The 25,716-nt window shown below is 44.7% G+C and overlaps 1 protein-coding gene and 1 long non-coding RNA gene across 4 annotated transcripts in view; both read left to right on the forward strand.

Moving 5' to 3' along the window:
- IL1RAP (interleukin 1 receptor accessory protein) overlaps positions 1-10,505 on the forward strand; it is a 48,138-nt gene extending 37,633 nt beyond the window's left edge. For 2 of the 3 annotated variants that reach the window (XM_085069395.1, XM_085069396.1), the window contains exon 11: positions 9,240-10,505. In XM_085069395.1, coding sequence (XP_084925521.1) covers positions 9,240-9,964 — 725 coding nt within the window. In that variant the 3' untranslated portion in view covers positions 9,965-10,505. Of the gene's footprint in view, positions 1-2,297; positions 6,405-9,239 lie in introns of those variants that run through there. The other variant, XM_085069397.1, reaches the window with a different exon arrangement.
- Positions 10,506-17,776: 7,271 nt separating this feature from the next.
- Positions 17,777-25,201, forward strand: LOC146433261 (uncharacterized). The gene is made up of 3 exons (XR_014853932.1): positions 17,777-18,066; positions 24,516-24,670; positions 24,785-25,201. It is a non-coding gene; the product is annotated as an uncharacterized LOC146433261 (long non-coding RNA).
- Positions 25,202-25,716: the final 515 nt, after the last annotated feature.

The following is a 25,716-nucleotide window of genomic DNA, read 5'->3' on the forward strand; positions in this document are numbered from 1 at the left end:
GAGGCAGGGGAAATGTTATGCTGGATTGGTTCACAGAGGGTAATGGTGAATGCTTGTAAAAGCCAGGAGTGTCTGCTTCAGGAAGGAGTGGAAGGTGCCAAAGTCAGTGAGAAGATAATGTGCATCCCATTCATCCTTGTTAATTAGGGAGTTTGTGTCTAATATAGTGTACAATTAAGCTACTATAATTAAAATTACTTTGTTGCAGGTAGTGAGACTCATTTCTTCCCTAAGATGTAGTTTTTTTCACTATGTCAAGATCATTCATACAAGGCTCTGGACATAGTGTCTGCTGCAGGAATGCAAGGAATCGCCAAGAGTGAAGTTTGTGAAAATCTCCAGATTCACATAGCTGCACATAAACTCCACAGGGAGGGCACAGATCTAGACGATATTTTAATTTTCACTTTTTTGGAGGCTGAATTGGATGTATGATCCTGATGCCTATTAAAAGTTCAAAGTCTGAATTCTGCCAATGCAGACCACCCCACTTTGAATTCATGGGCTTTGGCTCAGGACCCCACTGGTGACAAAATCTGTGCTGAGAATGTCCACTGGGGTCCCTTTTGGGTAGGAACAGAAGGGACTGCTGGATTCTCTGCCCAGCTGCCTGATAAAGGGAGAAGAATCAGTTTGGAATCTGTTATCTTTCTCTCCTAGATTGTTGCCAGGATGTAGGAGCACCTTGAAGTTTGAGGCTAAATAAATGTGTATGTCAGTGAGTCAGCTGCAATCCTGGTGCTGTTCCTTCTAGAAAAGAGCCTGAATGACATGGCAGGGCACTCTCCAGGCTCAATTTGCTTGATGCCAGTGTCAGGCTCCAAGCAGATTTGCTCTGAGCCAGTTTCATCAGATGTCCATCTCCCTCCTGTTCCTGCTGCCACTTCTTGCCCTGTTCATTTTGGTGGGTGTCATTTTCCTCCCAGCACAGCTCGGCTGGGCTCTCTGTCCTTCACCTTTACCCTTAAACGTTCCTGTCACTGCCTCCCTCAGTCACTGCCAGCCTCAAGGCAGCGCCAGCCCTGCGGAGCTGCCCGAGTGGTTTGTCACTGCTCTGCTGTCCGCGATGCTGCTGGGGCTTCCCCGGTGCTTCTTAGCCAGGATTTGACTAATCTTCTCGGGAAAGCACGGCGGGCCAGGAAATAGCTTTTGACAGCTGGTGTCATGCCTCCAGAGTGTGCATCTGTGTCATGGGTAGAGAGTTATGTTGTCCTTGATGAAGAAACAGTGGGAGATGGATTATCCCGCGAGTTAGCTGACGGGAACTAATCAAACGTGCTTGACAGCTAAATGAAGTTGTCTGTCAGCATTATTTTACTCTCCATTGTAATTTCTGACCAGTCAAGAGTGTTCCCTTGTCAAGGAAGTGTGGGAGATCCTGCAGCAGAGAGTACAAGCGCTGGGATTCATGCTTACAAGAGATTTTCACATTAATTACAGGAAGGTGGCCAAGGACAGTCTACCTGCAGATGTCAGAAAATTAAAGAGGATCCGCAGTTACCATAACATGTCTCCAGCTCAAAGAGTGTCATTTTTGGACACTTGACTACAAGTCCTCAGAGTCAGTTCTAAAAATGCTCTAATCTGCTTTCATAGATGACAGCAGCAGGAACAGATGGATGAGTAACAGGAGTTAGGATGGTAGTACTTACCAAAGCAAATCATCCCGTGAGGGCACTCAGGGAGGGTGTAAATACTTATCTTGTGTGTTTGGTGTGGGGAAACTGAGGCAAGAGGCGTGAAGGGAGTATTCAGAGTCATTCTGGACTTCTGCCAGAGGAGGACGTAAGCATTCACATTCAGGCTTCCTGAAGCCTCTTCTGGGTGAGTCTTTCCCTTGAGTTCATGTGTTATTCAGCTGGCAATTTCCCTGCTTTGGTCCACAGAGCCTCTTTTTCCCCTCTCACTAGAAGGAAGCTAGATCTGAGCTTGAGATCAGCAGCCCTCTTGGTCACAAGGCATCCTCATAGCACTGGGTGGTGTCAATGATGTATAGTACAGTCACTTTTAGGTTTAGCTCTCTTGGTCATCTCTGTGTAGCACAGGGAGGAGGAAATGCATCTATAGGCATTCTGGGGCTGGGAGTAGAAGATGTCACTGTGTGGGATAGTGGGAGCCAGCCCTGGTGTAGCAGGTCTGACCTGGAGTCAATTGCACGGTTGGGAAGCACCAGTATAGTCTAGAGAAGGCCTCCAAGGGATTTCATTGTCCCCTTCAAGAGGCACCTGGTGTCACAGCAGCAGCTCAGCAGCATGTTCTTGGGCATCACTAACCACCTCAATGTTTCTTTCTCCCAGTTGTCACAGACGAAACCCTGAGCTTCATCCAGAAAAGCCGACGTCTGCTTGTTGTCCTGAGCCCCAACTACGTCTTGCAGGGGACACAGGCCCTGCTGGAGCTCAAGGCTGGCCTAGAGAATATGGCCTCCAAGGGCAACATCAAAGTCATTCTAGTGCAGTACAAAGCCATCAAGAAGAGCAAAGTGAAGGAGCTGAAGCAGGCCAAGGCGGCCTTGAATGTCATTAAATGGAAAGGCGAGAAATCCAAGTTCCCAAAGGGCAGGTTCTGGAAGCAGCTGCAGGTGGAAATGCCAGTGAAAAAAATTAGCAGGAGTTTGAGCCTTGATGGGTTGATGTATATCCCTGAAAAATGTTTGACACAATCAGAAAACAAACCAAAACACACCCCAAAAATCCTCAGTTTAGGCCAGGGTGTGAGGAGGAACTCAGGGTATTTTCCATGAAGGACCATGTCCCAAGCATTTCAGAGGATAGTTCATGTTCTCCCTGCAGCTTTGATATTGCTCTGTCAGTAGAGAGAGACCAAAGATGCAAACACCTCCTCTCTGTAAATGTATCTCCTTGTTACCAGCCACACAATCTTAAGGTCCAAATTTGCTATCCAGATGGGATGCATCCAGAACCTCGTGATAGCATGGCCAGTACTCCTAGATCCAGTTCCTGTGGGACCTTTTTTAGCATCCAGGACAGAGCTTCTTTCCTCTCCTAAGTGACTTCACTCCTTTTTGGTCCTCAGTCCCTGTTGCAGAGGCTGGGGAACAGTTTGCAAGGTGGCTCCAGTGCAGAGCCTTTTCTGCCTGTCCCAGGCCTGTAGTGCCAATCACTTGTGGGATCACAGAGTTCTGCTTCACTGGGGGGAGCATAGACTCTTGAGGCTCCCCGTCTTTGCTCCCCCCATTTCCTTTGAAGCAGATGCATCCAGGTTGTTTGGCAAAGGGAAATGACTGTTACAAAAGCATTAAAAAAACCCCTACAACTGTACTGCGTGCTACTTGTATTGTAGCACATCTAGTAACAAGTGGTCAGTCTCTGGGACTCGGCAGTCTCACAGGTACTCCAGATCCTTCAGAGCTGCTTGTAATCCAGGGAAATCTCTCATTAGTACAGGCTATGGAACATGTCTGAGAGATGTTTCTTTGTAGAGTAAACTCAGGGACTTCACAAGCACTACAAGGAACCCCAATGTACTACTGAATCTGCCTACTGTCTTTGCCACTGGCTGGGGCAAAGCATCATGCAGGGTGCTTCCAAAGGCCTCTGGGATGACACTGGATATATGTCCAACTCACCAGGCCACCCTACAAACTTATTTGAACTCACTAAAAACTACTAGTTCTGTCCATCTAGGTAAGACTATGAGCACAGGCTGAGAGAGCTGGGGATGTTCTCTCTGGAGAAGGCTCCAGAGAGACCTTATTGTGGCCTTTCAATACTTAAAGGGGGCTTATAACAAAAGTGGGGACAGACTTTTTAGTAGGGCCTTTTGCAATGGGGCGAGGGGTAATGGTTTTAAACTAAAAGAGGGTAGATTCAGACTATATATAAGTAAGACATCTTTTACACTGAGGGTGGTAGAACACTGGCAAAAATTGCCCGGAGAGGTGGTGGATGCCCTTGTCCCTGGAAACAGTCAAGGCCAGATTGGACAAGTCTGTGAGCCACCTGACTGAGAGTTGAATGTGTCCTTGCTTATTGCAGGGCGAGGTGGTCTTTAGAGGTTCTTCCCAACCCAAATTATTCTGTGATTCTGTGAAGATTCTGTCTTCTCTGCCTGGTTATGAACAACATCACTGTGTCTAATTCAGGACTTAGGTTTAAAATGGCTTTGACTTTACAAAGCCAGTCTCCCCCCACATTTTTTCCAGCCCAGAGTTGCAGAGCAGAGGATGTTTCTCAGCTTCTGCAACATTTGCACAAAATCGAAACACAAAGCCCCACTGTGCAGCTGTCCATCCTTCAGCAGGAGACGGCTGGTGAGTTAACCCTCATCACACAGTTCATGCTGAGGAGGGGGGTTTCTTTTCCCTTGTAGGACAGACCAAAGCACAGTGGGGCCCTAGCATTGACTGGTGCTATGCTTCACAATGTTTTCAAATAAAACTACAAGATCTGGGGATGTTTCCATACTCCTGTAGCTCCCAGTGTAAAGACCTCCACTTAATTGTGGAGTTCAGTATTATGCACACCCAAGTGCTTGGTTATTTTTATTGCTGGTGGTTGCTCCTGAGTCACCTTTGACTCGCGTTTACCCTGCTGGTGTCCAGTGGGTGAAGCATAAGCATTCATAATGGCACTATAAAAGCACTACACTTTGGAGTCTATGCACTATTCACCCAGCTGAGCTGGGAGGTTTGAGAGTGTCCCAGTAAAAAGCCCAGCCTTAAAGGTGTGGAGCTGAATCCTGGTGTCAGGGAAAACTTAGCATTTTATGATTAATAATGTTCTTCCAGGGCTGCAGGGAGCTACAGCTCACCATGCTCTTGTTCAGGTACTGTATATCATGTTTAGGAATGGTACGCAATTCGGTGCTCCCACTGAAACCATGTGGCCCTCATTTTCCCCCTCTCCTTCCCCCTGCAAAGGGCCAGAGAGAAGAACTGGAGGCACAAAAGGTAAAGATCCCGGCTTGAGACAAGGATAATTTACTGGAAAGAGCAATGAGATAAGAAATAGTGAGAGTACGAGAAACGAAGATTCACATGGAAAACCCCCCAACAACAGACTGTATCCAACCATTCCCTCTGCCACCTTGCACTGACCCAGAAGGGACCCCTTCTCTCCAAAAGAGACCCCCTTTTCCCTGCCCCTTACAAATATGAGGTGGTATAGAATAACTTCAGTGTCCTGGATATGCCTCCTCCTCCCTACTGCAAAAACTAATCCTGTCCTGGCTGGAACCAGGACCCTGTACAAATGTGGAACAAATAGGGCTTCTTTCTTACCATCCTCTTCATCCTCCCCGCCCCAAGTAAGCTTTGATTAAGCAGGTGAAATTGCAGTCAGCTTCACTGGTGACAGTGGAGCTACTCATCTGCTCAGAGGTGCTTAAAAGCTTTCTTATGAGCTTTTCTACTGTGATTGTCTGTGGAGGGACAGAGCTGCTTCCCACACTCCAGAAAACTTCATTTATAAGAGATAGTACCCAAACCCATGCTCAGCTTTCTGAACCCATTGCAACCATGTCATTTTGCCCAGCTCCACCTTTTTGTTTGTGTCTTGAGCATCTCTGTAATCAGCTGCCAGATCTGCAGGCAGAGGGAAGGCCCTGAGGCCAAAGCAGAGCTGTGTTAGATTCCCATATGATTTTTAAAAAATTGACTCCAAAATACACATAAATTGAATTGACATCCCAGACCTCACTACATCACATCTTGCTTTTGGCTGAGTTACCAAGAGAACTTTTGCTGATGTTTTCCTAAGTCTGATTATTTTAGGAAGTTAAATCCCCCTCATGTATTTTGCTGATTTTATTCAAAGAGTTTTCCAGATAGTGAATAGACCTGGACTTTCTCTGGCATACACTGCAATGGCCTTTGGTGTCATTGCAACCCCAGAACAGGATTACTGAGAGACATGAGCAGAGCACTCACTAGGCAAAAGGTGTGACGGTTTGGAAGGGGCCTGAGAGGGCAGAAGGAGCAGTGTGGAAGGAATAGTGCTGGAGCAGGTTCCACTTGCCCAGGAGCTTTACCAGTGGCTTTGCTGGGATCTGTCAGGCCAGGGGTAAAGCCCAGTCCCAGCTGTAAAGCAGATCTGCAAGCACCTCAGATACGCCTGTCATTTCATTCTATGCCACATGTGGTTTCCATTGTGGGATTCTGTCATAGCATCTGTCTGAATCAGTTGATTCATTTGAGTTTCTGTGCTCTAACCTAACATTTATCAATATGCAGCTCATGCAAAGTTCCTCATTGTTATTTCATGGGGAAACAGCGTGGCACAAATTGGAAAAAATATCTTCCCTCCCTGTGCTGTTTGATGTTGTACAGCTGTTCCAGAGTTTTCCCTTTTCTGTATGTTTTTGCCTTTGTGTGATTTGGTCTGTGAAGTGTCAGTATTATTTTATTTTGCTTTTCAATAAAACATTTTCACTTTTGCATTTCAGTCCTTGTGCATTTCTCATAAGTACCATCTTCCCATTACGTCTGCGAAATGCTGTTAAAGAAAGATGATTGTGTGTAGTCCAAGCATCAAGACATTTGGGGCTCCTTCTTGGAAGGGGACATTTTCCTGGCTGTTTCATGCTGTGCCTGCAGAGGCACCTGAGCTCCCAGGGCCATCTAAGCAGAAACACAATGACACTCAGCATTCAAATGTCTCTCAAAGCAGTGGACACACACACACACACACAGAAAGATCTGAAAAGTGCTCACTTGGCAATCACAAGACAAAAATGTGGGAAGGAAACATAATCTTTTTGCCTTGGAGATCAAATCAGAATTTTAGAAATCTGCCCAATCCACAGAAATCAAACTCACTCTCCAGCTACTTTGCCCATCACCTTCTAGGTTCAGTCAGCTTCATGTTTTCTCATCCAAGTCACTTTCTTGCCTGTTTCCCATGTTTGGCTGCCAGGAGGTAAGTTGAGAGACAGCTCAGCACTTCCAGACCACTGCCAAAATGAGTACCTTTGACAATCTGTGGATTTGGGATCTAGCAGTGTGGGATCTGTGACCATAATCCTTATAATCTCTGTTACATCTTTGGGGTGCATTGGGGAGACACAAGTAAACCAGTAAAAACATGCAGTGTCTTTTGTAAACATTTAGTAAAAATAGAAGGTTTTTTAGTATAAAGCAGATAACCAAGAGTATGGAATCCCCAAGCCCCTGCGGTGTTGCTGCTGCCTGTCCCATCCTGGGCTGTGCCACTGGGAGGGAAGATCTTACCTGCATGCTGTGAAGTGTCTGCTTAGGGTTTTTCATGAGCTGGGTAAACACTGCAAACTGAACATCCCCAGGTATCCTGGTCAGCCAAGTCTAAATGCATCCCTTTCTCAGAAATCAAATATATATTTGGAAATTTGAGTAGTTTCCCTGCCCAAAAAAAAGTGTCAAAAAAAAGAGACTCAAAAAGTCTCAAAAAGTGTCACAAATTCAAAATTGATAAAAGAAAACCAGCACTGTCACTTCAATCAAAACATTTCATTTCAGCAGCATCAGAGTCATTCATGTTAATTGAACCTGGGCTTTTTGAACAGGCAGGTAGAATAGGTGACCTCCCAGGGGCTGCTCCTGCTTACATTTTGCAGTGGTTCTGTGATTCCAGTTTCAAAAAGAAAGACCTCTCAAACCAGCAGAAAAGCTTTTTCTTTCACAAACTGTTGAAGCTTGGCTGTTTTCAAAATAGATTTCAATCAGTTGTAGAAAAGTTTGAATGAGGTCTGGGCTTAGTAAATTGGAGATTGCTGCCAATCTTTATGCCTTTGAAATAGGGTGGTAAAAATGTGTCATGGCGGTAAGTGACAATTCTGACAGAACTGACTACCATCTACTTTTGATTTCAATGAATCAGTGTTTTCCACTGTGTTGGGGGTGAAAATCCTCCAAACCTTGTGTATGAAAAAAAACCCCTTTCAAAATAATTTGCTTTTAATTCCAGTATTTTGTTAACCAAACGGTGCCCTACTTTCTCCATTAGGATATTACTGTATGATCATTTTTCCTGTCTTGGTCTCCAAGTAATCTAGTGACCATGAATTTTACAGCTAGTCATACATATTTGAAAAGTACTGCTCTGTACAATATTCAAATAAGTTGCATCCAGATGCAACACAGTGCACCTTCTACTGTGAGATAAGAGACAGCCACATGCTAGAAGAATAAGAGGCATTGCCTCTTATTCCATTGAAGGGAAGAAACAGTATTTTTATTCATATAAAAGACCACTGTTCCACTGTCAGGGAGAGAGGAGAGTCTCCAGACTGAGGAATGAAGGCTTTAGCAGTGTGAAATGGAAGGGAAGCAGCAGGTAGCTCTTCTTCCCAGAACAGCTCTTTGCAAGGCATTCCTAGAGGCAGATTTTTCTCTCTGAATGTGCAAGAGCTCTTACTCTAATGATCCTTGTCCTGCTTGAACACCAGCTTGTCCTTGGGTCCCCTCTCATCTCAGGCACCAGCACTTAGCAAGTGTATGGGTTTTTTAAAGTTTGTACAGTTTTATTACTCAGCTTTTGTTAATTTGCTGAGCACCACAGCCCTGTAATTCCCATCCTTTCCTCTGCTCACCCATTAGCCATGACACCTTCAGTATGCTTTCTGCATCCCAAGCCACAGGTGGAAGTCCAAGGACATCCTTCAGTTTTGCTGCTTTTCAAAATTCGTAATAAGAGAGATGCTGCTCTTGTTTGGCACCATTCCAGCTAAGCTTCTTGCTGAGCTTTACAACTTGCAATTAATCCCAAGAAATGCTTTGAAGGACACTATTTCCACCCCTCATGATGGAACCAGTGGCCTCCACATTTTTAAGGCTCACATTTTTGTTTTCTAGATTTGGAGGTTTCCACTTAAAGATGAGAGAGCATGCCAGGGGTAGGTGGGTCTTAGCCCCTGAAGTTTGAGCTGGGGCAATTGCTTCACTTTGATCCCCTCTTGCAAAGAGCTGCTCAAGCTGTGGGCAGGTGGTTCCCAAACAAGACCTACACTTTATAAAACGCCTGCACTTCCCTGGGGAGCAGTGATGCTGTGCAGGGCAGAAGTCAGTACACTTGTGGCATATCCTGGCTTCTCATGTACTGCTTCAGTCTTCTCAGAAACCCACTGCATAGTAAAAATGCTGCCAGCAAGAGTGTGGGCAAGTTGGAAGTCACAGGGCTTGTGCCAGATTTCCCTCTGTGGGAAGAGGGATCTGTGCAGGTGTGCCACCAAACAGCTTCCTTAGCTTTTCTCTCCCCACTCCCTTCTCCCTGTCCACCCCAATTCCTCTGCCCTTGTACTCTTAGATACCACTGAAGCCGTGTTCGACTTCATCCAGAGGAGCCGCAGGATGATCGTGGTCCTGAGTCCTGATTACTTGACGGAGAAGAGCATCAGCCTCCTGGAGTTCAAGCTGGGCATCATGTGCCAGAACGCCATAGCCACCAAGCTCATCGTAGTGGAGTACAGGCCGCTGCAGTGCACCCACCCCAGCATCCTGCAGCTGAAGGAATCCGTCTCCTTTGTCACCTGGAAGGGGGAGAAGTCCAAGCGCTCCGGCTCCCAGTTCTGGAAGGCGCTGCGGCTCGCCCTGCCCCTGCGCAGCCTGAACGCCAGCGCTGGCTGGAACGAGAGCTGCTCCTCCCAGTCCGACATCAGCCTGGACCCCGTCCAGAGGAGAAGGAGCCGGTTGAAAGGGCAGCCCGACCCGCGGGGTGTCACCCCTGTGACTCTCCCTCACGGAGGGACAGCCTCAGCCTCCGAGTCAAAGGCCAAACACCGAGCCAAGCGCTTCCTGACATGCCGGTGTTGCGGGACCTACTGCCACGGCAGCAGCAGACTGAAGCACAAGCAGCAGGCTGTGGCTGAGCCCAGGTGGGACAGTCATCTCTGCACGCCAGGCTCGGGCAGGGCCGCGGCACAGGGGCTGCAGGGCAGGGCTCGAGCCGAGGCCCCACCGGCACAGGGCCCGGCGCTCGCCCTCTGCCATTACAGTGACCTGTCAAACAACAATGACTTCTACGTGCTCTGAGCCACAGGCTGAGGTGCTGCTGGTGCTGGGCTAGTGAAAGAAACTCACTGCAGCCTCAGACAGGATGTCTTTACCATGGCACAGGCTGGCACGGTGCCATTAAGTGTCAGTCCTATGGCTGCATGGCGGACTGCAGCAATGTCACTGCTGGTGACCTGAGCCAGGCTCCTGCAGCCACGCACAGAGCAGCGGCTGGGGCCTTCCTGCCCGGGTGCTTCTCCTGAATTTAAATTGCCAAGTGGGGCTGGAAATGTGTTTCTCTGGCATTGCTTTTCCCACACCATGGCTGTGCTGCTGCTGGGGTTGGGTGTGGGAGGGCAGGTCCCCAGCGGGGCCCGGGAGGGAGGGAGTGGGAGAAGCCATCCTGCTGGCAGTAACCTCTGGAGAAAGGGGAGCAAGGCTGCATCTTGCAAAGGCTGAAACTTTGCTAATGAGGGTAATGGGAGCCCTTGCCACTGCAGTTATCCACTGTGGTCTAAAAGAACTTGCTCAACAGTTTCAAGAAAAGCCCTTTCTCTCTAAATAAAATTGATTTCTTTAACCTGCTGTTGTAAAAAGTTACGTAGGAACTGGTAAATGCTGCAGCATTGTTCACCAGGTGGTGCTTGCAGATATGATTTGCCCAAGGTGGCTGAGGTCCCCTCCTAGTCCCAGAGCTTGCAGTGGGCTCCCGGGCTTGGTCCCTATCCTGGCTTCACCATATGATGAATTTGTTCTGCCAGCTGAGTGGCCTTTCACGCAGCAGGAAAAAAAACCATTACAAATCTAGAGAAATATGATTAAAAAATTTCTCTGAGTAGTCAATGAGCTCAGGGATAGGAGCAAGACCTCAAACGCTCACAGAAAACCTCCGGCACTGAAGCTGAGGGGTAAAAACTCAACCACACTTCATTAAATAACCAAAAGAGCCTTTGAACAGTCTCCCTGGGGCTGCGGTTTCATCAGTCCGTTGAGCTGGCTGCCAGCAGCGTTTCCCTCTCTTCTTCTGCAGTGAAAACTTCATTTGTCTCATTCCACATTGTGTAAGGACTTCTCTCCCTGCTGAGGAAGGGTGCTAATCCTGGGAGTCGGCTGCTTCCCTTCAGCTGATGCTCTGGCATGCCAGACCCAGTAATGCACTGCATTTGTTTTCGTTCCCTGAGACCAAAAAAGGTCTCCTTCACCACTCTTCATACCAGTCCCATAATTGCCTATCAGGTTAACAAGTAATTGTTTTTCTTCTGCCTTGAAAATATGATCTGAGCCCTTGGGGTACAGGGTCTGGTGGCCCCCAGGACCCTTACCAGATGACCTCAGGTGAAATTCCTGGAGTTGTGAGGAAGGAGAAGTCTGTGTCTCAGCCATTTTAATAGTGCTGATGTGCAGTTGTAATTCACACATCCCTTTCCTTCCTTCAGCAGACCATCTTCCTCAGTATTGCCCTGACTTTTTTGATCCTTTCCTCTGAGATCAAGCCCAGCTGACAGCTCTCCTGTTACAAGAGTCTGTGAGCTGAATCCTAACAGCCTGCTGCAACAGACTGAGTAATAGAAACCAAAAAACCTGGTGCTGAATCAATCTAAATAAAACAAGGGCAATAAACCCCTACCAGCTCACAGGAGTTAAAAATTCAGACTCTAGAGAAGTTTTCAGGTGTGGATTTCTCTCTAATTTCCATCAGACACATTGTAAATTGCTCAGAAAGCTTTGTCCATGTGTGTGGCTATTCTCAGTGATCAGAGGAGAAGCAGGAATGAGGTATTTGGAAAGCAAGCTCATACATTGCAGGATGCTTTGTGAGATGTAATCAAAATACCATGCAATGATTAAACGATTCCAGTTGCTTACAATTAGATGTGGGATGGTACTGTCAGTGAGTCTGGTAGTGCTGAAAAGTGCAGCTACCAAATATAAATAATTTGTAATCAGTCAGCCTCCAGAGTCAACATATTTGTTATTTGTTGGCATTTAAACAGCTTTTATTTACAGAGTTTGCCCTTATTTGAGTGTGGTATTGTTTCAGTCAAATACAACAATGCAAAGATAGAGGAAACAACAGCTGGAGGTTCTCACAGATGTACAAAATGGCCAAATGCAGCCTTTTGGAGCAAACTGTCATCTCTTCATGAAAGAACAAATGCAAACTAGTAATGACCATTGATTTTCCTGATGTTTCAACAGAGCCAGTGCAATTTTACCACTCCTTTTCTGACCTATCAAATGGACCCAGGTCTTGGTTGCTCTCATAACAAATACTGAGACATGGTGGCTTCCAGTGGGGGTGCAGAGACTCTTTCCCCCAAGGCCAAGGTCCCAGAGACCTAAGGCACATCACGTTGGAGGCATGTATGAGCAAGGACATGAGGAACAAACCCCAGAACAAATTTCCATTGTCTTTGTCTCTCATGCTAAGGAAGTGGCTTGAAATACCCTAAGTCCCACCTTGATGTCCTGCTTTAGGACCAGAACAAACTCTTTGCAGAGTTGAATTCTGCTCTCTGATAATCTGTTAAAATCTGTTCATATCCCATCTGACACTGACTGGTGCAGACGGACTGTAGTCACTGCTCTCTTCTCTGGTTCACATGCATTTGCCTGTTGTGTACATAAGTGTTATAATTTCCAAAGTTAAAAGGCAGCACAATATTACAAACCCCTTCATCCCACATAGTTCTCTCAAAAGATCAGTTCTGCAGGAGCAGGAGCAGATTTAGTATACATACAGAGTTTCTACTATAGCCTAATAAAAAAACATTCATACAATGTTGAATATCTTACCTATGGCATGCAATGGTAGAAGGCTGCAGGGTCATGATGTGCAAAGCCGTTTGTACAATATTTCCACTGCTACCTAAAGGTTTTTAAACTGTGGAAGGCTGGTGCTTCATGAAGACACTGAACACAGGTAACTAAACAGTTGGAGAACACAGGCAAGTCACTTAGTCCATCTCGACATCAACCTGCCTTCACCTTAGTGACTACAAAGGTCTGGTACCTAGGAGGTCTCTCCCTAGCAAGTGCCACTGGACATGCCAGTAATGGGCTGCTCCTCACATCTGAAATGCTGGATGAATCACTAACCTGCAAAAATAAAAAGAAACTATCTTTCTAACATCAAATAGATTTTTATTCTCATCTGCTAGACTAGGTGCTGATCTCAGAGCATCTGATCTAAATGTATTTATAGTAGACATTTTCCCAAACAATGACAAGATTGTGAAGGAACCAATAGATGACAGAAATAGAAAAAAAAATGCTTCAAACCTTTAATCCTTGCTCCACATTTATATTTTTCCTTCCATGTTTGATTCACCACCAATATCTGTGAAGGGCAGCAACACCTCTAGAAAGGTGTTTGCCCTGTGTGACACACCTAGCCTAGGGGTATTACCCAGAGCCATGTCAAGCAGGGGAGGGCAGACCATGTGAGGATGCATGGGGGGATATGGGTGCTCCCTGCTCACCACCCAGGCATTTGGCCTTACCTGGCATCCAGAAAAATGTGGTGCTCTGGAAATGGACCGAGCAGGAAGGAACACAACTGACCCTGCAGCTGCCTGACAAAATCCATGTGAAAGAGGTGCTGGGGTTTGACTTGTTCATATGGATATTCATGCTGGATACCACCACTGGGGAAAGGCTGTGGCTCTAAAATGACATTGCAAATGTACCACGCAGGCTCCTTTTGCAAAGATGTTAATGACACAGAGAGATGCTGCAGAATGGTTTGCAGAAGAATATCACTTGAATTCTTCATAGTACCAGACACAGTAATTGCCAGACATCAGGGGACACAACATTTACACTAATATGCCTGTAATCAGGCTAATGATTTGTTCTTCACTAAAATGTATCTGCCACGGAGTCATTTGGCTTGAAAACATCAAAGAGTTTTCCAACTCATCAAGTGGAATTATGGAAGTATCTGTTCAAGTGAATTATCAGCCTCATCCCTAAATATCATGCCTGATTGATGTGTAACCTGAGTTTTGCTTCCAGATGGTATGGTGGTTCTACTCCTCTGCTGCAGCAAAGAGATTTTTCAGGTATTTTTCTGTCTGTGGGAGTATTTGCACACTATTGCCAAATCATCTGACAATTCATTGTCCATGAAAGGATTGTTTTCCAAAAGGTTTTCTTCCTTTTCTTTGCTATTAATAATTTTCATAGCATAGGTGGTAGTGTCTCTCCTGTTGCCTGGGCTGCACAAGGAAGTGAAGTCTCTGATCCACAGTTACTCCCTGCTTCCCACCAACCCTCTTCTCCATCCCATTGCATCTCAGTGGGAAACCGGAATTCACTGCTTGTTGCCTCCAGTACCTTTCCCAAGGAGGTGCTGTGACTGAGGTGTCTCCTGGCATTCCACTGGCATGATCTTAGATGAATTGTTTTGTTGCAGTGCACTGTGCCTGCTTGGGGCCAGTTCATCAGGCAAGGCAGATCACGTTGCATGCTTGGTGAAGCGGGAAATAGTGATGACAGGCAATCCTTGTTCCATCTGCCGTGGTTATTAGCAAATGATGTTTTATTTATCTCCAGATCAGCCATGAAGACACTGAGACACTCACTCCCATCAGAAACTTGTTCAATAACAAGTCCTTACCTTCTGAGATCTATAGGTTAATGGATGAAGAACCAAAACCCTGCTATTAACGTGTGCAGGGTGATGCTTACAAAACAGTACCACAGCTATGTACCCACAGTTACCAGCCAAGCTAGAAGTACTATTGATGGGAAAAGGTCATTTGGGAATATCTACTCCCATTGAGCCATTTTCACTGGCTGCTATTGATTACAGTGACACCTTGAAATTCCATATGTAGGCAGTTCCATATTGACCAGCCGGGGAATGAGCCTGCAGTGAGCTATACAGATTCAAAAAGACCTTGAGTTTTCCATTCACAGCAAATCCCATTTCTTCAATTTTATTTTTTTTCTCCTCTCCTGTCCTCAAGCAGAACAAAATCAGCACAAGACGACATAAAAATTTTCCATGAAAATGGAAAATGTGTGATTCCCTGTTAAAATTATGTTTTCTTTAACATAAACATGTTTTGAAAAGTTTTTAAACAAAGCTCAAAATGTGCTATACCGAGAGTGTCAAAATCAGTCTGGTTTTTCACTTCTGTTTTGCTTACAACATGCTTTGTTAAGACTAGTGCCTTTTAAAACATTTCAACTTAAACGAAAACAGCATTTTCCTTTGGAAAGCAGCTTTCGTTATAAACACATCAGATCTGCATTGGTTATCAAAATTGCCCTTTCCTGCATATTGGCCCAGCACTCTCAGTTTTCAGTATTTGCAGTTTCCCAGTCTGCTAAGATTTATTAAAGATTTAGGTCAGTGATGCCACGAACTCCCTAACCAGCCCTCTAGCAATTGAAAAGCCTCAAACTGTATTCCTACTGCTTGCTGGAAAAAAATCAACATGTTTGCATATCAGATTGTATCAGCTCCTCAAATCGCACTCATGTTTGTGTATCAGGTCCAAGAACTTGGCTGTGGATAATACCTTACAAGCTCCCTCCTCTGTACACTGCCAACACAAATGGGGATGTCTCTGCAGACAGCAATCCATGCCTTCTGCTTTGCTCTCACTCTTTCCCAGCACACTGCTGCCAGTGAAAGAAAATTCTGCTCCATTCATGCTTACATTTTAATTGCATGCTCCTTTCTGGAGGCAAGCAAGAGTAACATCTATCATTTTGTTTCACATCTCTGCCTCGAAAGCATCTGCTCCATTTGGGGATGCAGGAGAGAGCAGCTGCTGGCTCCCATTCAGTATCAGCCTCCCTGGCACATGTTCCTTTACCTGCATTTAACATCAGACACTGTTTCAAACTCACTCACTATCCCTTTTAGGTCTGCATACGTGAAAAAAAACCCACCCCAAACCAGCCAACAAATATCTGGCATTTCCCCCTGATATCCACATCTGTTTTGGCTGGTTTCATCCACTCCAGCAGCCCAATACTGTCAGAGTCCTATCTGGCCCAAACAATCATTTTTTGCTCATTTGGCACCAAAGCTGGACCTGAATGAAGAAAAGTGAGGCTATCTGGACTATGTCAACATGTAGTTACTACCCAGCTCCTCAGATAACCATCAGATCCCTTACTGAGCTGCTCTGTAAATGCTGAGTTCTAGTTTTCTGCCAGCTTGGCTTCGTGCTCCTTTTTTCCCTTGAGGACTTCAAGGCTACAGTTTAATAAATGCCCATAGTGTCAGCAGGATCCGTTCATATCACTAATTTTTTAAGTATTTATTATTGCTTCTTTTGGGGTTTAGGGAAGAAACCTAAGCAACTGGGCTGTTACCCTTTTCTCTGGGGACACCTTGCACTTCTGTTTCTTTTTGTTGTTATCAGTGAGCCAGACCTCTCCCACATGCCGCCTCTCAATCCTGCCAAGCTCCTACACACAGACATAATTGGGAAGATGCCCAGAGCTCACTCCAAACCTAATGCTTTGCTCAGTCCAGCTCAACTGCTTGCAATTCCTCTTAGATGAATTTTATGCCAAGGGGGGACCCAAGGTCACCACTTTGTAAACTAGATCAAGATGATTTAGTTTCCCATCCTCATTTCTAATTTAGCTACCCCTCTCCCTTGCCTGTCTTTATCTAAAGCTTCCTGATAACCATTGCTGTGCACACAAGCAGCATCCAAATATTTCCAGCTGCTCTGCACACCAGCCTGACTATTAGAGGAAGACAGACTTACCAGGTGGCTGGGACACCATATGGCTGTACTCCATCCCAACCTGCTTGCTTGCTTTCTCTCACTTATTCTTTTCTGAAGTACAGCAGCTTATCTCCTACCCTTACACCCCTCTGCTCCCTCAGTATCCAGAAAATTCAGTCTCCAGCATATTCTTCCTCTCCATCCTCCATGAAAAAGGAGGTATGTGCCAGGTGCTGCACAGGTGTCAGGGGACCCCTTCTCTAAAGGGGCTCTACTCTTATTTTGTGCAATCCCAGCTGTCTGACAGCAGATTTCCTCAAGGTACACTAAGTTTGTTCAGTCTGGCCATGCTTCCAGTGCAGAGGTCAACACAACAGATGCTTTGTTGCACTGACTTCATCAGCAAGCCTGGTCCAAGTCTGTGTGCAGATGTCTGTCTGCCAGTTACCAGAAAAATGCTGGAGCATCCAGATTGGAGCAGCCTGCAGGGTGTCACCTCTGTCACTGGCTGTGTCAGCTGGGTGAGTGGCTTATATTTAGTCTCTGGTATGTGATCTTAGAGAAGGATATGGAACAAGAGAGTATGTGGCAGAGAAAATAGATCACATCATTCCAAATAAAAAAATTTATTCATCCTGGCATTTTCAGTTGTACTTTTATACTCTTATTTATGATAGGGTTATTTTCTTCTTTCTTTCTTTTTTTTTTTTTGAATACAGTAGTTGGCAGGCAAATAGCAGTTCTCCATTATACTACTACAAAGTGAAACTGCCACCACTCATTTCACAGACTAAAGGCAACACTTATTATTCTCTGTTTAGCCAATGCTTCTACAGAAACACTGGAAGAAGGAGAGAATTGTCCAAAAGCAAGCTCTAGGGCTATTGTTGAGAATTCCTGGCTGCCTGGCTTACACTTTAGCAGCATTCCCCATTGTCACCTTTATCACTCAATTGGACTTACTACTGCATTATTTGATTTTGGTTGCTTTCCTCTCAGGTTGGCATTTGGCCTTTCTTTCAAAATACCACGTGCTGCAACCTTCCTCCTGTTATAACTAGGGTAAGTTTGAAGTTCTTGCTACCTCTCATTCCTGGCTGCAAAAGCAGAGAAGACAGGATTAATATTATAGTAGTTACGTTAATATTTCCCTTCATTTTGGGAAGATAGAAAGCACCAAATAATTAAGTAACATAGCTAGCAGGTGGCAGGGAAAAGCTTTGCAACAAGTCCCACCTGCAACAACTCCTTTACTGCCTCAAGCAACTCCCTTCAAGTCACTCCATTAAATAATCAGTCAACATTTGTTAATTACATCAGCTGTATCTAATGAATACAGCTAGGCAAGAAAACCCTCACGGAAATAACCAAGACATGGTGCTGGGTGGAGATATATTACCAGAAGATCACCAGAAATCACTTCTCCTAAGGATCACTATGGTAAAGTATGACTTTTTATCTCTCTTGAGAAAAGGTTCTGAAAGGTGGATACCTGAGTGTTTCTAGATAGTTCAGTCTTGGTAATTGCCCCTGGTTACATGCAGACTTCATAGCAGAGAGAGAAATTTTTGTATCCATTAAGCTCAGTTTGTTTAGTTGAAATATGACTTCTGTGTTGTCTCTGTGGAAAAAGTGAAGGAAAATGTGCTGGTACTTCCCTGCCAATTTCAGAACAAGTTCCTTTGAGTTTTGGGGCTCCAGATTCCCAGGAGCTGCAGAGTGGGCTAGACAGAATTGCTCTCTCATGTATCTTTATGTCCTATTGCATGTAAAATGGATGTTTTAACTAGTGAGCTGGGTAGTCTTCAGTGTTCTTGCTCCCTTTCCATGTTTTTGTGAAGTGAACCCTATTTATGAAGCTCCCCATCACTAGCAGTTGCAATGCACAGGCTTTTCTGGACAATCCCAATTTGGATCAATCGTGACAATTTTTTCCCCCTTGATCCCCTCTTCCCAACTTTTTACAACTTTTCCCCTGACCTGTTTGGTTTTGAAGAGACATACACAGAATCTTGCTAAAGCCTGGTACTGTGTTCCTGACTTGCTCTGCACAGAAGTAGTCAGAAAATCTGTAATTCTAAATACATGGAATCCATGCCAGTGTGCACCTTCCCCACTGTGCCAGTACAGGCTGTTTGACGCATTGCCAGCGTATCACACTTCCCTGAAGTGCCTTTGGGGTGGGGGAAATGTGAGTAGGTTATTTTGTCCTGTTCTGCATTTTCAGGGATGTTTGGGCTCCTAGTGTATGGATTCATATATGAGAGGGAAGGGTACATTTTTTTTCTCTTGTAGCTGGAATCTTCTAGCAACTGTGCTTCCCTGTTAACCCTTGCTATGTTTGCTATCATCCATAGAGGTTAGAAGTGATTTCTACAGATAGTCAGACAGGCCCCTTCAGATGCAGAATAAAAGGCAGGTTATGCCCACACGGAATACAACCAGCAGTTCCCTCTATATAAACACATCAGAAAGGTCAGGAGTTGCTTGGGAGAGGCAATTCAGACAGGTTGGCAGCTCAGGGCTTGCCTGGGGGTCATCCTGCTCAGAGTACTTGGGCTGGCATCCACCTCTGGCAGGCACTGGGCTCATTGATATTTCTGCCACAGGACAGCATGCCTTGCCACTCTGATCAGGCAGCTCTCTGGGGACATCTTGCTTGCTCTGGACACTCCTGGGTGGAGGCGTCAGCTCCAGCCGCGTTATCCTGCGCATCAGAAGCGCTGTGATATTTGCTCTGTGCTCCCGCTGGGAGCTCTGCTAGCTCCCCCCACCTCCTTCACACACAGATACACACACTTCAAGCTGTCCAGTGTATTTCAAGAGAGCAGAAAGTATTTGCTAAAAATATTTATGCAGAAGTTATTTATGGCCTGGCCCACATCAACCCCGTGGCAGCCGTTACACAACGCGGCACAAAGGAGCTCTTATCTGGAGGAGCACACAGCCAGTTTTGCAGCCCACAAGTCACCAAGAAGCAATTCTAGTGGCTTTTCAATCAAACCTGGAACTTGAGGCCTGGATGTTCAATTTAGATGTCAAGTCTTGTCAAGCAGGCTCTGCCAAGCTGCTTTCTTGTGCCTCCCAATCTGAAGGGGACTCTGGTAGAGGGGATCAGAAAGTGCTGCACCATTCCTAGGACTGGCAGCTTTTTCTCAAAAAGCTGGAGGTAGGCAAATCAGGTCTCTTTATCTGGAATTTGGTTCAAGATTAGAATTATTTTCTCTCTCTGCTAGCTGTAGAAAACGTCTCAATAGCCTATAGAAGGGGAAGGAGACTTACCCCTTGGCTAATGCTGGGTACACATCCACAAGGCCAGGCACAGAAATTGGATCTAGTTCACAAATGCACTCTGCTGCTAGAGCAAGTACATAGCCAAGGTGGCTTTTGGTTAAAACCCCAATAAAAGTATGGGGAATTTATAAACCCCTTCATTTAAAAAACAACAACAACAACAAAAAAAACAAACCAAAAAATCAGAATTCAGAGCAAGGGAGATCCAGCCTTTTTCCCTGGACTATCTCCACCGTCATATAGCTTTTTTGACTACATTTATGATCTGCAATGGCCTCATGGGTGCTGATCTTTAAAAGTCTGTACTAAAATTCCCAGCCTCATCTGTTATGGTGGGGATGTGAGACATGAGCTTGTGCAGGTAAGAAGGCAGAAGATACTCTCAATATGATGAAACTGGTGGGATCCAAACATACCAGAGGAATGACAGGAATGTCAGCACTTCCCTGCCTAGCTGCTCAGTAACAGTGACATGAGTTGGACATGATTACAGCCTAATTCCTCAGTTAAATTATGAGGGGAAAAATAATTGAAAGCCAGGATCTCAAATTATGATCACACAGATTGGTTCCCTCTCCTCCATCAGGTCACTAACCTTCTCAAGGAATTCAGGTTGATTTGACATGCTTGTTTTCATCAAACCCCTGGTGGCAGGTCCTTATGGTTTCATTATCCCTTCAGTACTAATGATGGGATGCTCTGTAACCACTCACATGTCCTGGATCTTGGAAAGGCTAATCCCCAGAGCCCCTCTTTGCCTTCTTTTCAAGATAAGTATTTGCTTGCCCTGTTCCATTCCTTTGAGACCTCTGCTGTCATCTTTGCCTCCTTGAATGCAATCACTAATGGTTCAGAGGTTTAATTAAGTTAATTCTTTCTATAAGCACTCTAGGGGGAATTTCAGCAGCCCTTGCCAGCTTGAATACGTGGAGTTCTTTAAAGTCTGGATATTTCTTGAAATCATTCTTTCACTATGCTCCATCAGAGTAACCTATTCTATTAATGCAATTAGCCCTGTTAGAATTTACTTGTTTATGAAAAACAGAACAGGATTAATTTTGAGTCCTTCAGCTTTAACATGCTTTTTTCACTTGTTCCCTCTTTCCCCCTACAAAGCAGTAAGTCAGTAGCATCTTTTCTCACAACCTATTCCTCTTTCCCTTCTACCTCCAATTCCTGCATTTTGGATGACCAGGCCAAGGTGTTTCCTTCTCAGGACTCTCTTAAACAAAAAAAAAGGGACACAAAGAAACCTTCAGAGTCAGAGAATCAGGTGGGATGTACATGCTGATAACACCTGTCTACTCTTGGCAAAACCTTCATGGGACTGCAAGACTTTGTTAGCAGAACTTGGGTACAGGTGGACAACTCTGAAGAGAGTTTTTGTCCTCTTACTTATTTTATTAAGTAAGACTGAGTAGATTTCAGCAGTCTGACTGAACTTGTCTCTGTGTGTTGCCTGGGTTCCTCAGGCTGTGGGGAAAGCCATCCTTCGAACTACCCCAAGGAACCTCAGTGCTGCTCAGCTGTGTCCAAGTCTACCCAGCAGCTCTGCAGAGCAGGAACTGCCCAGCAGTACCCATGTTTTTGCCACAAAGGACATATCTCTACATGAAATGGCCATGTAACTGGCTCACTCAGGTACAAATATGGGAACTCAGAGGAGAAATACTTCTGATTAACTGATGCTATTGCTTCCTGGCATTCCTGACCTGGTCTGCAGGATGGCTGTTGGCTGTCACAGTTCAGAAAAGAATTACATTTTTTTTTTTCTGATTTTTTTTCTGCCTCTTGGAGTTGTCAAAAAGAACTAAGAGCTATGATCCATAAAAATCAAGTGATTTCCAGTTTTACAGATCTAAATCAGTTCTGAGCTACTAAGATCAGTAGCAAGCTAACATGCAATAACAAACTCTGTTCAAGAGACTATCTAACATCTACTGCTGTGGTTTTCCTTCCTCTGAAACACTTGGTTATTATCAGAAGCAAGATCTTGAACACTTGGTTATGGAGTAGCCACACCTATATCTCTAAAGGGCCAAAATACAGGAAGTAGTTTTTTAAACCCTCAAAATCATTGTTTTAGTGCATCAGCATTTTCCAGCTGATCTGATTTGGAAGGTCAGTCTGCATTAGTGTTTAGCCCTCTGCCATGGTAAAGCTAAGCATGGATGGATATCTACACGTGCTGTAAATGACCATGAATGCAGGTAAACAGTCTGCCCACATGAGAGCAGCCCATGTCTTACAGATACCTTTTGGGTGTGCTTAACCTGGTTTTAAAACTAACCTGTAAGAGAAGGTTGTTGCTCGAAGGTGCCTCCCCTCTCTGCAGGCCATCTGGTGGCTGCTGCGGGAAGGAGCTCTCAGACAGGAACACTGCATTTATAAAAACAGCCCATCTTTTGGGATACAGGCATTGTAAGTAATGGTTATCCTCGGAGTAACAAAGATCAGCTAAGATCACTCTTAATTATCTAAAGGCATGAATTAAGCCACCAAATCCATGGCAGAGCCCAGCACAGACATGGGTCAGCAGAGTTTGGGCAGCTGTAACCGAGAAAAGCCCAACAGAAAACCATTTGAGAAAATGATTTTGGTGTAGAAAAACACAGAAAAGGAGTATCCTTAAAAAGAGACAGATGCTAATGGGAAGCTCTGGGTATCCAGTATGGGTGTGGAGCTGACAGACAGTGGTTTCAAACACGATTTTGTGTGAGTCTTTCCCAGTTCCTTCTAAGTCTTCCAATATGTCCAAGTGATTTAACAACCCAAGTGCAACTGTTTTCCTTCACCAACAGTATCCCAGCTGATTACACAGCTTTGCAAAAAATCCTACTTAGGATTGAGCTTTTAGTCACAACTGTAGGTATTGTCATAGTCTAATCAAATATGTCTAGAAATCAGTGACTGAGCAAGTCATCTAATGCAGCTTCTCTTTCATTCACAAATTAGCTGGGATAGACTTTTTCTTGTTCTTGTTGTGGTTTGTGTGTTGGGTATTTTCCCTCATTCTAGTCAGTGGTGTGAGAGAATGGCTTCCAGCCTGCCTGAAATATTCCTGTTAATCAACCTTTGCATAAAAGCTCAAGGCTATTTTTGGGCTTAAGTTTTCTGTTAACATTCATTTATCATCCCCAGGCTTTTTTTTGTTGAGTGAGCATTGGAACACAAAATGTCTCTCTTGTCTGAGTATTTGAGCAAAGCCTAATATCAAAACATCTGGACTGAATCTGAGTTTCTACAGTTTGTATATAAATACACAGGAAAAGTGTTTTTCAATCACATGATAATAACCCTATTTTCTGGTCACAAAAACTGGCTGAATGAGAGTTTCCAAATAGAAGTTTGATATCCTTTAATTTCTGTGATACTAAGGAATTTAACTCCATTTGCATTCTAGGATTATCTTGGGTTGTAGTAAAAGTTTCTCTAATTTAGCAAAGACAGACTAACATTTTCAAAATTGAAAATATAACTGTTTATTCTTAAGTTTAAAGGAAAAGTTTTCTCCACAGTGTTTTCCAAGAGTTTGCTTTACATATAGCACAGCAATTGCAAAAATCTAGATATCTATTCTAATCCCTCTCTTCCCTTGCTATTCTTTAAACAAAGATCAGTGTTGTTATTTTTCCAAAAAAGAGCTCTTTTAATAGTCACACAGACCATATCTCACAAAGTCTATGGCCCCACAGATCACAAAATATGAGCTCATGTTCTGATGAATTGTTGATTGTTTGCAAAGAGTTTGTAGGCAACATGGCTTTGGAAAGGAATTTGGAGCAACTATTTTTGCTTCCATTATTCATCCATTCCTTTTTCCCCCAAATAGCCTCTTTTCAGTTCCAAGGCATGTGCAGTCTAGAAATAGCATCAGCCCTGAGGGATTTTCCTTTACCAATCCCTTGGACATTCATTTCCCAATTTAGGGTGTCTGTTCTCAACTTTTCAGAATAGCAACTCCTTCCTTTGCTCCATCCTGCATGGACAGCAGAGACAGGCTGCCTGGGGAGAGAGATATTTTCAGTTGGTCCAAACAAAGTTGGAACAACCCCACTGCTTGTCACCCAGCCGGCAGATGTAGCCCGACCTGAATTTTATAGATGGGAATAGATGGTGCAAATTTTCCTGGTTTATCCTTAATTGTCACTAGAGGGCAAAGCAGGTCTCCATAAAGCAAACCTGCAACCCACAAGGGAGGCTCCCTGGTCCTTGCCTTTGTCTCGTGAGGCTCTGGTGTGGTTCTGTCTGCAGGGACAGAGCTGCACAGTCCCAGCCTGACTGCTGGCTTACCTGGTTTGGGACATACTCAAGTTTGCCCAGAGATGGCAATTCTCATGTGTTTCTGGTTTTGGACACACAGTTGGCATCTATGAGATAGTTTTGCTTATACAAAGGCATCTTTCAAGGTCTTTGTGGTGCACCATCCATCCAGGTCATGCATCTTGCTGGAGATGCCAAGGATAAAATACATTGAACTGTTTTCCCTAGAATGTCCTCCCAGCCAACTGTGGCTTAGATAATTCAGGATGCAGATCTCAGACCTTTGTAGATAACATGTAGTTCTTTAATTTCTGATTACTTTTTCACCCCAGGAGTCCTTAGGTTCTGAAGTTTACTTGGCATTGTGAAAAAAACACCTCCTTTGGTCTCTCTTGAACATGCTGCCTGATTGCTTCACACCATGTGCCCCCATGTTGATATCAGAAGTACAAGCTGCAGCCACCTTTTCATCCTCAGCAAGCCCATTGTGAGTTAAAGTAGCTGTTCCATGTTGTCACCTATTTTTTTCTCTTCTGAGGTGAGGATTCCTAATGTATGCAGTGGTTTGGATGTTGATTAAGTCATTAATCTTGCATGGCAGATCAGGAACCAGCCCTGGAAGTCAGTGTGAAACTAACCAGGGAAAATTTGACTGAGAGAGGATAGGAAGACCCTGGGAGAGCAAAACCTAGAGATGACAACTCCAGGGCAACAGAACACTTTTCTTAGCATGGCTGCAGTCTCAACATGTGAAAACCCACCTAAGCTGGGATAACAAGAGATGCCAATGAAGCCCTAAGCATCTCATGTGTAGGAGTAAAATCTGTTGACATTATTCCAAAAGTAAGCTGTTTTCATGGTGTGCACTAAAAGGCCTTTGGAGAGTGTTTATGCAGCAAGAAGCCCTGACTCTTTAAAGATGAGACTTGTGCTGCTGAACTTCATGATTCTCAGCATCTTGGTGAATATTAAGGCTTCTGAATAAAAAGCAGATATGTTTTGGCATTTCAAAAATAAATGTTTGGCTTCAAAAATCTGCTGCCTGGAATATACTTCAATCCAAAGTGTTCCAAATCTGGGTGAAACACTTAAAAACACCTTCCACTGTTCTCACAGACCTGAATCCCCTTTTTTCAACCAATTTGGCTGGGAGCTTTTGAATACCAAGATTGAAATCAATGTCTTCAGTCAGTCTGCTTCACACTATGCTCTGCCAATTGTTAAGTCTTGCTCATGTGTAGAGAGGAGGTTGCTGTGGGTCAGCCTACATGGCAGGGGCAGTTGGGCTCATGGCAGCTGGTGCCACAGAGGTGGATTGAGCCCCATGTGGAAAAAGCCAGCCCTCAGCTGACAAGGGATTCCATATGAGCAGCAGGGTTTCCCTTTCCAGAGTGCCAGTCTGTTTTTTGCTGTGCAGGAAAGGCTTTTCAGTGCATAGATGTGATGGCAAGCTCATCAACAGCATTTCAGGTGAGTCAGTGTTCCCAATCCTGAGCCAAAATCAAAAAAACCTATGCTCAGATGTGGCTGCTG

This window comes from Lichenostomus cassidix, chromosome 9 (assembly GCF_008360975.1).
Source record: "Lichenostomus cassidix isolate B80296 chromosome 9, HeHo_3.0, whole genome shotgun sequence".
Lineage (NCBI taxonomy): Eukaryota > Metazoa > Chordata > Aves > Passeriformes > Meliphagidae > Lichenostomus > Lichenostomus cassidix.